General features: G+C 40.3%; 1 protein-coding gene across 2 annotated transcripts in view; it reads left to right on the top strand.

The window, feature by feature from the left end:
* LOC102257535 (zinc finger protein 791) overlaps window positions 1–14,153 on the top strand; it is a 22,494-nt gene extending 8,341 nt beyond the window's left edge. The window contains exons 2-5 of one of the 2 annotated variants that reach the window (XM_014535205.1): window positions 2,884–3,010; window positions 3,740–3,812; window positions 4,864–6,510; window positions 13,547–14,153. In XM_014535205.1, the coding sequence (XP_014390691.1) occupies window positions 2,923–3,010; window positions 3,740–3,812; window positions 4,864–6,502 (1,800 nt within the window). In that variant the 5' untranslated portion in view covers window positions 2,884–2,922 and the 3' untranslated portion in view covers window positions 6,503–6,510; window positions 13,547–14,153. Of the gene's footprint in view, window positions 1–2,883; window positions 3,011–3,739; window positions 3,813–4,863; window positions 7,290–13,546 lie in introns of those variants that run through there. The other variant, XM_005853225.2, reaches the window with a different exon arrangement.
* Window positions 14,154–14,534: the final 381 nt, after the last annotated feature.

Here is a 14,534-nt window from a genome sequence, read left to right as displayed (position 1 = left end):
GGCCTTAGGTGGCTTGGGGGCGGAGGAGACTGGGGGACTCTGGAGGCAGGTGCGGCCCGGCCGGGCCTGCTGCCCTGGTGGGGCTGAGGGGACTGGGCACTGCCATCTTGTGACTGTGGGTGCCGCCAACTTTGAGGGCATAGCAGTTAATTAGCATATTCCCTCCTTATCGGCTGTGGGCGCTGCCATCTTTGTGAGGGCCTGACGGTCAATTAGCATATTCCCTCTTTGTTAGATAGGATAGCCATTCTGACAGGTGTGAGGTGATTTTTCAGTGTGGTTTTAATTTTCATTTTTCATATTTGTATTGGCCATCTGTGTGTCCTCTTTGGGGAAGTACCTATTCAGGTCCTTTGCCCATTTTTCTTTTGATATAAGCTGTTTTCTTTGCTGTTTTTTATTTCATGTTTTTAAATTCACACTGTGAGGTATGTTTTTATTGATGTTAGAGAGATAGCTAGGGGAGAGAGAGAGAGAGAGGTAGAGAAAAACATCTACTGGTTCACTCCCATTCACACCCCAATTGGGAATCAAACACAAAACTGGGGCATGTGCCCTGATCAGGAACTGAAACCATGACCTTTTTTTAAAATTATTTTTTGGTGTTGGCTTGTATAAATTCTTTATAAATTTTGAGTAATAACCCCTTACCAGAGGTTTCATTGGTGAATATGTTCTCCCATTGGGTTGTTTGCCTTTTTATTTTGTTGATGGTTTCCTTTTAGATTGATGCAGTCCCGTTTGTTTATTTTTTCTTTTGTTTCTCTTTCGCAGGAGACATATCAGAAAAAGTATTGCTAGGAGAACTGTCCACGATTTTATTGCCAGTTTTTTTGGCTAGGATTTTTATGGTTTTGAGTCTTTCATTTAAGTCTTTTATGCATTTTTTAAAATATATTTTTATTTATTTATTTTTTTTACAGAGAGGAAAGGAGAGGGATAGAGAGTTAGAAACATCGATGAGAGAGAAACATTAATCAGCTGCCTCCTGCACACCTTCTACTGGGGATGTGCCTGCAACTAAGGTACATGCCCTTGACCGGAATCGAACCTGGGACCTGTCAGTCCGCAGGCCGACACTCCATCCACTGAGCCAAACCCATTAGGGCTTTTTATGCATTTTTAGTTTATTCTTGTGTATGTTGTAAGAAACTGTTCTAGTTTCCTTTTTTTAACATTTTCCCAGCATCATTGATTGAATGTACTATCTTTACTTTATTGTGTATTCTTGTCTCCTTTGTCAAGTATTCCGTGACCATAAAGGCATGGGTTTATTTCTAGGCGCTGTTCCATCCCACTGACTTATATGCTGTTTTATGCCAGGACCATGCTGTTTTGATTACTATAGGCCTTGTAGTAAGTTGGATATTAGGTAGTGTGATTCATCCACATTTGTGCTTCTGTCTCAAGACTGCTGTTGTTATTCAGGGTGTTTTGTGGTGCCATGTAATATTTTTGAATATTTGCTCTAGTTATGTGAGATTCAGCATTGGTGTCTCTTTTTTTTTTTTTTAATATTTTTTTATTGATTTCAGAGAGGAAGGGCCAGGGAGAGATGGAAACATCAATAATGAGAGAGAATCATTGATCAGCTGCCTCCTGCACACCCCCTACTGGGGATTGAGCCCACAACCCAGGCATATGCCTTTGACCGGAATCGAACCTGGGACCTTTCAGTCCACAGGCCGTGCACTATCCACTGAGCCAAGCCAGCTAGGGCCAGCATTGGTATCTTGATAGTAATTGCACTAAAGGTATAGATTGCTTTGGGACTTGTGGACATTTTAATGATATTAATTTTTCCTATCCATAAACACCCCATATACTTCCATTTATAGTTTACATTCCAATTACAGTTTACATTATATTTTGTATTCGTTTCAGGAGTAGAACATATGTTGAGACAAATTTTACAGAGTTTTCTGCCCGATATTTTCATTACCCCCCTGACCTCTTATGTACTTTGTAAATTATGTGCCATTTCAGCATGAAAATAGTCCAGACTTCAATAAAGGCCCTTGTACATGCCAAGTCTTAAGTTGTTCTTCAAGGTCCAGGCCCCAGTTACAGTGTTATAATTCTGCCAGAATTTTAAGTGTGATTTTATGATTTAAATATACGTGTCTATGTGTCCTAAAAATCAGTATCAAGTAACCCTCAGGCTCATGAGTAGAGGGCTTTTGTAGAGTGCTAAGTTGTCCTGTCTTGCTCATGCCTGAGCTCTAACTCTAACTTCTTATCTCCATGAAATGAGAGAGGCAAAAAAAGGTCAAACTGAGTTACTAACAAATATTATAAAAACAAATGATCATTCATACTCCTCCACAAGAATATTTTCATTCATTCGGGTGTATCTCACTACTTCTAACTATCTGGAGTACTTCAGGACAATATGGTCAAGTACATTTTGTTCTAAGTTGAATTTCCACACACCACTTGGCCTCTCCTGTTTGATGTGAATAGAAGAGAAAGCTATCAGGCCTTTATTGTAGTCACTAAAACTTCATGTAAATATGACAGTATGCTTCATGGATTGATGTGTCAAATGGTGGTTATAGTGGAGATGAATTTTCTCACAAGGAATCGATGGGCTTAAAATAGAAGCATTTTAATGCATTAACATAGATGTTGTTCCAGGTGCTCTTTACCCTGACATTAGAGAGCAATGAAGACTAGAAGTGATCACAGTAAAATTATATCATTAAATTCCATGTGTTCTTGAGAAAGTGAGTGCGGCAAATTAATAATAGTCTTACAATCGAGTCATAGACTGAATGTTGGGGACCACATGTCCTATGTGAACTTCCTATGAATTATGTATAGGTCCCCAGTTCTGTCTCGCTCACCCATTCTCCTCCTGTATGTATATGTTTGATGTTTTAGGACTCAGTGGCCTTTGAGGATGTTAATGTGGAGTTCACCATGGAGGAGTGGGCTTTCCTGGATCCCACCCAGAAGAAACTCTACACAGATGTGATGCTGGAAACCTTCTGGAACCTGGCATCAGTAGGTAGGTATCACAAATTCTTTTATAAAAAAAATATATTGTATTGATTTTTTACAGAAAGGAAGGGAGAGGGATAGAGAGTTAGAAACATCGATGAGAGAGAAACATCGATTAGCTGCCTCCTGCACACCCCCCACTGGGGATGTGCCCGCAACCAAGGTACATGCCCTTGACCGGAATCGAACCTGGGACCCTTCGGTCTGCAGGCCGACGCTCTATCCACTGAGCCAAACCAATTAGGGCCTTTTTTTTAAAAAATATGTTTTTATTGATTTTAGAGAGGAAGGAGTTGGGAGAGAATGATAGAATAATCAATGATGAGAGGGAATCACTGGTTGGCTACCTTCTGTGCGCCTCACACTGAGGATCTAGCCTGCAAACCGGTCCTACTGGGAATTGACCTGTGACCTCCCTGTTCATTCCAGTTCATAAGTTGCTGGTCAACCACAGAGCAACTCTGGCTTACACCAACTTGTTACTTATTTAGTCAATTAGAAAACTACTATTGCTTGCTCATCAATGCTGTTTCAAGAAATGAAATATGGAAAGGGAATACATTGGTAATTAAACTAGGAATGATCACAGCTCATTGTGTACTTAAAATCTAACCGTTTTTTATATTCTTTAACATGTTAAGTGCCCAGCCTGTTTTGTCTTCTGGACGGAAAGTATAGTATCAGTTACCGGTGACTGGGCGCTTAACATGTTAATAGTTTATAATGCTTTTTCTAGCATGTATTTTAGAAGAAAAAGGTGAAGACCATGACACTGAAGATAAATATGAATATCATGGGATGAATCTTAGGTGAGTCACATTGACATGAGAGAGCATTAAGAGCATCTTTGTTTTTGATTTTTAAATAGATGTATTTTATTTATATATTTATTTTATTTATTTCATTTATTTATTTTTTAAAATATATTTTATTGATTTTTTACAGAGAGGAAGGGAGAGGGATAGAGAGTTAGAAACATTGATGAGAGAGAAACATCGATCAGCTGCTTCGTGCACACCTCCTACTGGGGATGTGCCTGCAACCAAGGTACATGCCATTGACTGGGATCGAACCTGGAACCTTTCAGTCCGCAGGCTGACGCTCTATCCACTGAGCCAAACCGGTTACGGCTATTTTATTTTTTTCAGAGAGGTAGGGAGAGGGAGAAAGAGAGAGAAACATCAATGATGAGTGAGAATTATGATGGCTGCCTCCTGCATACCCCACACTCGGTATTAAGCCCAGAACCTCGGCATTTGCCCTGACCAGGAATAGATCTGTGACCTTGTTCAGAGGTCGGCGCTCAACCACTTAGCCATGCTAGTGGTGAGAAAATATTTTTTTATTGAATTTAGAGTGTGGAGGTGTGATGGAGAGGTAGAAGCATTAATTGTATGCCTTCTGCATGCCCTGTACTGGGGTTAATAAGTCTGCAGTCTGGCCATGTTCCCTTTTGGGGAATTGAACTGGCAACCTCTTGGTGGGTGGGTCTATGCTGAATCACTGAGCCACAAAACAATCTTAAAACAGGTAATCCAATTGTATCAGCCCAGTTTTAAATGTATTGACTCTTAGAATAATCTCATTAAAATGTTTTTTCTGAAATGTGATCTAAAGTTTAGTGTATAAAAAGTAATTACACTTGGAAACAATATACAGAAGTTCCATTAATGAATATAAGTGTTTTCATAACATCTATGATCCAGCCTATTTCAGAGGTTTTAGGATTTGCAATTTCAAAAATCAGAATGTACAGAAATCTCGCGTTTTCCTTGAAAACAGTAAAAATGTCATCATCATACTATTAAAAAATATAAAATTGTTAACAGAGTATTAATAATATGCTTCTGATTTTTACAGCAGTCATATGGTAGAGAGACTCTGTACAAGGAAGGATGGTAGTCAATGCAGAGAAAACTTCAGCCAGATTCCAAATCATAATGAAAAGAGGGAAACTCCTACTGAAATAAAACAACCTAAAGCCACATTGTGTAGGCAAATATTCATGCGTTACTTATCCTTGAATAATCACCTGAGCTCTCTCACTGGACCCAAACTATACCTGTTTCAAGAATATGAAGAAAACCCTTCTAAGTGTAAGGAACCTGAGAAAGCTTTCAAGCATCACCAAAATATTCAAAGACATGAAGGCAGCCCCAGTGGGAAAGCTTTCCACTATTCAGCCTCCCTTAGAAATCATGAAAAAACTCATACTGGAGAAAGACCCTATGAATGCAAGCTTTGTGGTAAAGTTTTCTCTTATTCAACTTCCCTCCAAAATCATAAAAGAACTCATACTGGGGAAAGACCGTATGATTGTAAGCAATGTGGAAAAGCCTTCTTTACTCTACGTACCCTCCGATATCATGAAAGAATTCATACTGGGGTAAAACCATATGAATGTAAGCTTTGTGGTAAAGTTTTCTCTTATTCAACTTCCCTCCAAAATCATAAAAGAACTCATACCGGAGAAAAACCGTATGATTGTAAGCAATGTGGAAAAGCCTTCTTTAATGTACGTACCCTCCGATATCATGAAAGAATGCATACTGGGGTAAAACCCTATGAATGTAAGCAATGTGGGAAAGCTTTCATGGTTCCAAGTACCCTCCAACGCCACGAAAGAATTCATAGTGGGGAAAAACCCTATAAATGTAAGCTTTGTGACAAAGCTTTCTCTCATCCCACTTACCTCCAATGTCATGAAAGAACTCATACGGGGGAAAAACCTTATAAATGTAACCATTGTAGTAAAGCTTTCTCTTATGCATCTTCCCTCCGATGTCATGAAAGAGCTCATACTGGGACAAAACCCTATGAATGTAAGCAATGTGAGAAAGCTTTCTTTGCTCTAGGTGCCCTCCAACGTCATGAAAGAATTCATACTGGGGAAAAACCCTATAAATGTAAGCATTGTGGCAAAACTTTCGCTAATGGATCTTCTGTCCAATGTCATGAAAGAATTCATACTGGGGCAAAACCCTATGAATGTAAGCAATGTGGGAAAGCTTTCGTTACTCTAGGTAACCTCCGACATCATGAAAGAACTCATACTGGGGAAAAACCCTATAAATGTAAGGATTGTGGAAAATCTTTCGCTAATGTAACTTCCCTCCGATGTCATGAAAAAATTCATACTGGGGAAGAACCCTATAAATGTAAGTATTGTGATAAAGCTTTCTCTTCTTTAACTTACCTCCGATGTCATGAAAGGACTCATACTGGGGAAAAACCTTATGAATGTCAGCAATGTGGAAAGGCTTTTTGTCTTTCCCAATCTCTTAGAAGTCATAAAAAAATGCATACTGAGGGGAAATCCTATGAATGTAAGCAATGTGGGAAAGCTTTCGTTGCTCTAGGTGCCATACTCCGACATCATGAAAGAACTCATACTGGGGAAAAGCCCTATGAATGTCAGCAGTGTGGAAAAGACTTCAGTTGTACCTCACATCTTCGAAGACATAAAAGAACTCACAATGGAAAGAAGACTCATGAATAAGAAATGAGGTAAACCGTTTTTGCCATTCTTTTTCTCATAGTGGAGAGAAACTGCATCAATGCAAGGAATGTGGTAAAGCCTTTAGGTTCCAACTAGTTTTTACAGACATGTGAAAACAAAATGTATTGATAAACACCGTTAATGTAAAGAATAGCCAAGAGCCTTCATTTATCTCTCAGCTGTGCCATCATGTATAATAATCCTTATTGGGGATGGGCCCTAGTAATGTAAGAGGGTTAGAAAGCATTCATTTTTTCCAGTTTATTGTAAAGGATGAAAGAACTCATTGAAGAGATCCCTGTCATGTAAGGATTGTAGAAGAACCTTTGGCCATCCTAGTTCTTTACAAAATCATGAAGGGACTCACACCCAACAATATGTGTATGAACATAAGGAATGTGGGAGAGCCTTTCTTGGACATGTGAGAATGCACCTGTTGAAATAGTGTATACATAGAGAAGGTGGGAAAGCCTTCAGCTGTCTCTTTTCCTTAGAAAGATCATTAAAAAAACTCAAATTTGAGAATTGTATTTAATGTAAAAATATAGGAAAACCTTCATGTTGCCTTATGTACCTACAATAATACGATGTGAAAATGTACACTGGATAGATACTATATAATTGCCTATTTTTAAAAAAAAAGTTTAAATTTTAACAAATACTTTCAGAGTATCTTAAACTGCACTGGAAGGAAATCCTATTAGTGTAACTAACTGGTACATGTAAACCTGTTGCAAATGAAGTCACATACACCCCAAAACTCACAGCATTAAAGAAGTTCTATGAACTTTTGACAAATTTGGTCATTATCAGTACTCATTCTTTTTTTGTTGGTTTCTTTAAATTGATGCTTTAGAGTGAGGAAGGCAGAGAGAGAAATAGAGGGAAACATAGATGTGAGAGAGAAACACCAATGGGTTGTCTTTCCTGTGCCCTGACCAGTAATGTGCCCTGATGGGTATTGAATGAATAGGCCCTACACACATATATATTCTTTTTAAATTTTCAATTGCACTTGAAATTCACTATTCTTTTAGTCAATAAGTATTTGCCACATTTGTACATACTTACTGTTCACTGTAGAGTCCCCCTGTGTATTATTTTCATGTATTTTTGTGTGTGTGTTGCTTTTGGCTGGGAATTGTGCTATGGGGTTCACATTAAGAAGAGAATATTTGCTGAAACCGGTTTTGCTCAGTGGATAGCGTCGGCTTTTGCGGACTGAAAGGTCCCAGGTTCGATTCCGGTCAAGGGCATGTACCTAGGTTGCGGGCACATCCCCAGTAGGAGATGTGCAGGAGGCAGCTGATCGATGTTTCTAACTCTCTATCTCTCTCCCTTCCTCTCTGTAAAGAATCAATAAAATATATTTTCAAAAAAAAAAAAGAGAATATTTTAGTTTGTTTTTCTAAATCTTTGCCCTGCCAGCCAAGAATAGCCTCAAAACTGCCAGCCACTTCTTTAATTACATTGATGTCGGTGTAAGCTTTACAGTTGTTCAGAATTCAACATTAAAGTTCCTCTATAGGTTGGCTTTTCCTTCAAGCCCATAGGTGTCCACCAGGCAACAAATGTAGACTGTCATGGTTGAGACTGTTCTCGGAAGGGTATGCACTGTTCTCTTGATTGCATTTGCATTAGATCTAGTTTTTCTAGTAATCATCTTGTCCTGTTGGTACTACTGACTGTAATTCAGATCCCATTGTGACAGCTTCAATGGTTCAGTGCCAAGGAGCCCCTTGACAGTTTGTTCTTGTACCACCCTCTGCAGTGAGGGCTCTGAGCCAGTCCTTCCATGTGAGAATCAGCACTTTCCTCATTTCAGGCAGACTCTGATGTGTGCTGTCACTCAGAGCTGATCCTAATCTCTCAATATTTTCAGTTATCTTGGGTTGTATGTGACTAGAATTATGTCCATTTTTTCCTAATAAATGCTTCTGTAATTTTTAAAAATATTTTTAAATTGATTTCCGAGAGCAAGGGAGAGAGAGAGAGAAAGATAGAAACATCAATGATAACCATTGATCAGTTGCCTCCTGCACACCCCCTGCTGGTGATTGAGCCTGGAACCCGGGCATATGCTCTTGACCTGAATCAAACTGGGATCCTCATTTCGCAGGCTTATGCTCTATATCCGCTGAGCAAAACCAGCTAGGGCAGGTTTCCTCAAACTTTTTAAACAGGGGGCCAGTTCACTGTCCCTCAGTCCATTGGAGGGCCGGACTATAGTTTAAAAAAAAACTATGAACAAATTCCTATGCACACTGCACATATCTTATTTTGAAGTAAAAAAACAAAACGGGAACAAATACAATATTTGTATTTGCATGTGGCCCACGGGCCGTAGTTTGAGGACCCCTGATCTAGGGCCATGGTCTGCAAACTGCAGCTTGCGAGCCACATGCGGCTTTTTGGCCCCTTGAGTGTGGCTCTTCCTAAGCCTTAGGAGTACCCTAATTAAGTTAATAACAATGTACCTACCTATATAGTTTAAGTTTAAAAAATTTGGCTCTCAAAAGAAATTTCAGTCGTTGTACTGTTGATATTTGTCTCTGTTGACTAATGACTTTTCCGACCACTGATCTAGGGCAATGCTTCTGTAATTTTTAATGAAATAGGAACTGTTTCCCAACCACTCTTATACTAAGAAATGTTTTGGTGTTTTGTTATTTCCTGAGGATGTATTTAATTATCCCATAGTAATTATGTATTTTCAAATCAATTTGACATTTTTTCCATTTAATCATTATAAATTCTGAGTCACAAGTATCATATGTGTACAAATTCAGAAATGGTTTTCTCAGGGAAATTATATTTTTTATTACTTTATATTTATAATGTTTGGCACAGACTCATCTCTTATTCATTCAAAGTATTAAAAACTTCAGTCATGAATTTTTTAGTCCCCTCTAGCCAGAGACCAACAAAATCACATCTGTAGTAAAAGAGAAATGAGGTGGAGTGAATTGAACTAATAAGCATGATCAGAAACCATAAACGCCTGGGATGTAACAGTAACAGCAGCCTTTAAAAGGATTTCTTTTTATATTTTGCCTTGTGATAGACAATTTGATTTCCATTCAAGGAAGCAATACATTTTTCTGCATTGAATTCTGGGAGGAAATGAACTTCATTCTTTATTACATAATGAAAATCATTTTTCTTTAGAAGGCAGAAAAATAATCATGCTAAACAAAATTGTAAGAAGCACAAATCATATTAGTGAGAAAAGCAATATTCATTATTTTTATTCCTTTGTAACCCGTTCTCCTTGATCACATGTGCAAATATGAATGCCTTTGCTTTTGTCTTGATTCATTGTGGTCATGGAGTAGCTCTGTGTGATTATGGACATGGGACATTTTCTTTTCAACAAGATATATTTCTTTTCAATAGGCCGCCAGTTGTTACCTAAATACTGAAATATTTACTATGCTGTATTGGGCACCTTTGCAAAAAGTACCTCAGTTAAGTATATATATTAATATAAAGTCATGTACTTCTTAACAAAATATTTAACTTTTTTTATGAGTCAATTGAGGGTTATAAGTTTGGGAATATTATCAAAGAACCCAAACCTAGCAAGAAAACAAAGTTAGGATCTCTCTTCCAAGAAGCTGCTCTTGCTGACAGAATTTTACTCTTTTCCCCCACCTTTTAAAAAAAGTTGATTTGAGAGACAGAAAAAGAGAAGCATCGGTTTGTTGTTCCAGTTGTTTATGCAATTATTGGTTGATTCTTGTGTGACCTGTGAATGAACCCACAAGCTTGGCATATTGGGACAACGCTCGAGTCAACTGAGTTGCCTGGCCAAGGTGGAAGTATGATCGTGATGATAATGTCAACATCCTGCACGTGCCAGGCAATTTACATGGAAAACATGCCCAAGTCATACAGGCATGAAAGAAAAAATGTCTTGCATTGCTGGTGCTTATGTTTTTGTGGGAAAGGAGATAATGGTTAAATAAAAAACACTTTAGTGTCTTAGAAAATGAAGTTGTTGCCAGGTGAGTGTGACTATGTAGTTGAGCATCAGCCCATGAACCAGGAGATCATGGTTTGATTGATGGTCAGGGTACATGCCCAGGTTGGAGGCTCAATCCCCAGTAAGGTGTGTGCTGGAGGCAGCTGATTGATGTATGTTCATTCTCATTGATGTTTCTATCTCACTCTCTGTCTTAAAACAACAACAATATTATTTTCAAAAGAAAAGAAAAAAAGTAAGCACAAATACTGACAGGTAAGATAATTGGGAATGGGGTGGATTATACGTCTTCATTGTGGAGAGTACGGGCCTCAGTAAATGGGGGTGTCATCTTTGATCATCTTTCCTCCCATGTAATACTTCTTAAAGACTTGTGGATCTGCTAAAGTGTGGATTTAAACAATGGACAAACATCCCCAAAGTTCTGCCTTCCTGGGATTCACAGCAATGGTTTTCCCGAAAGCTCTAGACATGGTTGTAAGTTTCAGAGCATGTGCTACTTTATTAAGAATATGGGCATGGGTGTGTGACATGAGGGACTTCTCACTGCTTTAGGCCATGGAGTTTCGATTTAAAACAAATGGAAATAATTTGAAATTCATTTTTAAAATGGCCTATCATTTTGCCTCTATTCAAACAGTGACACAATTTGTGTACCTTTTGAAACTTTTGAGTTCTTCCCAGTTCAAAGTTCTGGTCATCTGCACAGTTGTACCCATCATGGGTTTTCTGTGAGTAGAGTGATTCCTGGGCCTGTCTAGGGTGGTTTTCTGGTTAAAACACCAGGAAGCTATTGCTGTTCAGAGGATAATGATCTAAGGAAAAATTAAGATGAACTGCAGACAGAGTATCAGCAAAGCCTCTGATGAGAAGAGTGGGTGGGGTTTTTTTTGTTTCAGCAGAAGGCACCAAGCTGTCCATGCTCATTTTTGCTGTTTTCTGGGATCATTTCCATGTTTACACTTCCAGGAGATGTTATGAAACATGGGGGGAAAGGTGTGCCGGGAGCCAGTCCATCCTTGCTGCTTGACACAGTCCCTGCAGGGAAGAAACATCTGCACAGCATACGTTTCAAGGGACCTGGCGTATATGGCATACTGTTCTTAATATGTTTGCTCCCCTTCTTGGCGCTGTGTGTTTTAACCAAGGTCACCTCTCCGAGAAAGGTAGTTTCCCCAGGTAGGGATTTTTCCCTGAAGTTAGGGAGGGAATAAAACCCCTTAACTAAGTGCCAGGAGGGTAGTTAATCACTTTACGAACAATCACGCTTAAGCTACATAATCTTTACTCCCTGGAATGGAGATAAGAAACGCCCTAACCTTTGGAATAGAAATTGATAGGATTGGAATCAACTGGTATAAATACAGATGTAACAAGACGACAGAACCTAGACACAGAACCTAGAGACAGAACCTAGGGACCAGCTAACCGGTTTGGCTCAGCGGATAGAGCGTCGGCCTGCGGACTCAAAAGTCCCAGGTTCGATTCTGGTCAAGGACATGTACCTTGGTTGCGGGCACATCCCCAGTGGGGAGTGTGCAGGAGGCAGCTGATCGGTGTTTCTCTCTCATCGATGTTTCTAACTCTCTATCCCTCTCCCTTCCACTCTGTAAAAAATCAATAAAATATATTAAAAAAAAAAAAAAGATTGTCTGCTACCACAATTGGATGCCTGACTAAGGGCTTTATGTGTAACCAAAGTTGAATAAAAGGCTGGCGAGGCCTGGGCACCAGTGGAAGTCCTTCCTCTTGAGTTGGACTTTCCCGCCTGTTGCCCCAATATTCCCCAATTATCTCTTGTCTCGTCTCTTTCATTTGTGTGCGGCTCCTCCTCCAGATACTGAACCCTGAACCACGCGGGATGTGGGGGAACATACACAGGGAAGGCCACTGAAAATGAGACTGTAGTTTGGCCCCTCCAGGTTGGACCTCAGCTCCCATACCTCCTGGGACTGGCCACCAAACACTGAAGCTGCCCAGGCCCTGACAAGGTCCCACAGACTTACATCACCAGGACAGCGCCTTGGGAACGATTGTAGCAGGTAAGCCAATCTCCTTTTAATTGACACTGGGGTCATTTGTGCCTGCCTCAGTCTGCCCTCTCTGAATTCACTTGAACCCTTGTCCTCGCTTCAGTCTCTATTATTGGAATTGACAGACTAGTCTCACAGCCATTAGCCACCTCACTCTACAATGCATCTTACTAGAGATCCCCTTTATTGACTCCTTTCCTGTAGCTCAGTGCCCAACTGGGGCTACCAGGCATCCTCCCATAAAGCCCAGTATCCCTACCAACAGTCACCTACCTCAGTTTCACTCTCACACCACAAAGCTGAGCCATTACCGTGGACTCTAAATGCCTTATCTCCTCCATGACTCTCCCCTCCTCTAGACAAGAAATAGTCTCCTTTCTTGGGCTGACTGGGAACTGTCCCCTCTGGTTCCCAAATTTAATCTTCTCACAAAGCCCCTCTATGACGCAGTGAAGGGATCCCTCACTGAGCCTTTAGATCCCAAGGCCAGCATTTTCACCCCATTAAATGCTCTGAAACTGCTCTCACCTCAGCACCTTCTCACAGCACCACCCCCTTCCCAAACAGCACCTTGCTTTGCTGCAAAACTACACTTACTTAAGAGTCCTGCTCCTATCAGAAGCTGAACTCAATATCATCCAAACCTTAGCATGTTATCTCTAAGGGAAAATGTGGCAGTTTTAAATCCAAGTGGCTAGAGGCCTGGAAACAGGCTGCTGAGCCTGCTCCCTACCTCCACCCCCCATACCTTTTCCTCAACCTCATATTCCTATACATAATTTTCCAAAGTCTTTGGTAACTTAAAGACTTTGAAGCATTGCTGGGTTAAATGACAAACATCTGAATATTTTAAAATAGCATAAAATGCTGAAACATTGATTGCTAGACAAGCTTTAATTCACCTGCTCTTAGTTTTCTTACAGAAGGTCCCTTGTACTTTGCTGAATGTATATTTTGTTGATAGTAAGAGGGTGTTTAAAGTGTGTTCTTAAATGTAAATGCTGGTTGCTTACTTTTTGGCTACAGCTGGTTATTTGTGAATGGGTAGAAGTTTTGTGTTGTCCAGTGAGCCAGGACTTGATCACCGCTGATCATCCAAGGGACCCCTTCTCTCCTAGGAAGCTAAAGCAGCCCCACCCAGGCTCTCTCCTGTTGCGTAAGACCTTATATCTGAGCCTAGACTTTCTTTATTTCCACCGCTCATTCACAGTCCTTGACACTATCATTGAAACCTCAACAGGTCTTCCTGCTGGTATTCAGGCACTTCTCTCCCCTTTTCTAGCCTGCTTTAAAGTCATACACTGCAAAGGACACCAAGTCAGGAATGATCCCGTAATACAGGGAAATAACAAAGCAGACCAGGAGGCCAAGGCAGCGGCTCAGAGGATGCCTCCATCTCCCCAGCTCTTAGCTATACCCCATCTAACACCCTAATACCCTCCAGAGGAACTTCAGTCCCTACTACTATTAGATCTTGGGCTCCTTAGGAAGATTCAGGGTTAAAATTTCAGGGAAAATATATCCTTCCCCAGGGACAGGCCCGTGATATCTTATGGGCTATTCACAACTCCCTACATATAGGATACATTTACAACTCCTAAAACCCCTCATCACTGCAAGGGTATCACCAAAACCTGTTCTACTTGTTACTCAGTATCTCCCCAAGGACAGGTTAGATTAGACCTTCTTCTTTCCCCATCCATTAGTCAAGGGGCCAAGTCCCTGGACCAGACTGACAGATTGACTTCACTCACAGGCCCCCTATTAAAAAACACACACACAAATATCTCTTAACCTTAGTAGATACCTTCTCAGGCTGGGTAGAAGCATTTCAGGTCTGAAAAGTCCTCCAAGGTCACTCAAACTCTCATTCAGCATATCATTCCGAGATTCGGCCTACCCACCTCATTACAATCAGATAATGGGCCTGCTTTCATATCTCAAATCACTCAACAGGTCTCCTCCACTCTAAACATCTCGTGGAACTTACATGCCTGGCCCCCCCCTCCCCCCT

This window comes from Myotis brandtii, unplaced genomic scaffold (assembly GCF_000412655.1).
Source record: "Myotis brandtii unplaced genomic scaffold, ASM41265v1 scaffold1012, whole genome shotgun sequence".
NCBI classification, from domain to species: domain Eukaryota; kingdom Metazoa; phylum Chordata; class Mammalia; order Chiroptera; family Vespertilionidae; genus Myotis; species Myotis brandtii.
The sequence above is the reverse complement of the archived record's forward strand: the minus strand, read 5'-3'. Positions and strand labels throughout refer to the sequence as shown.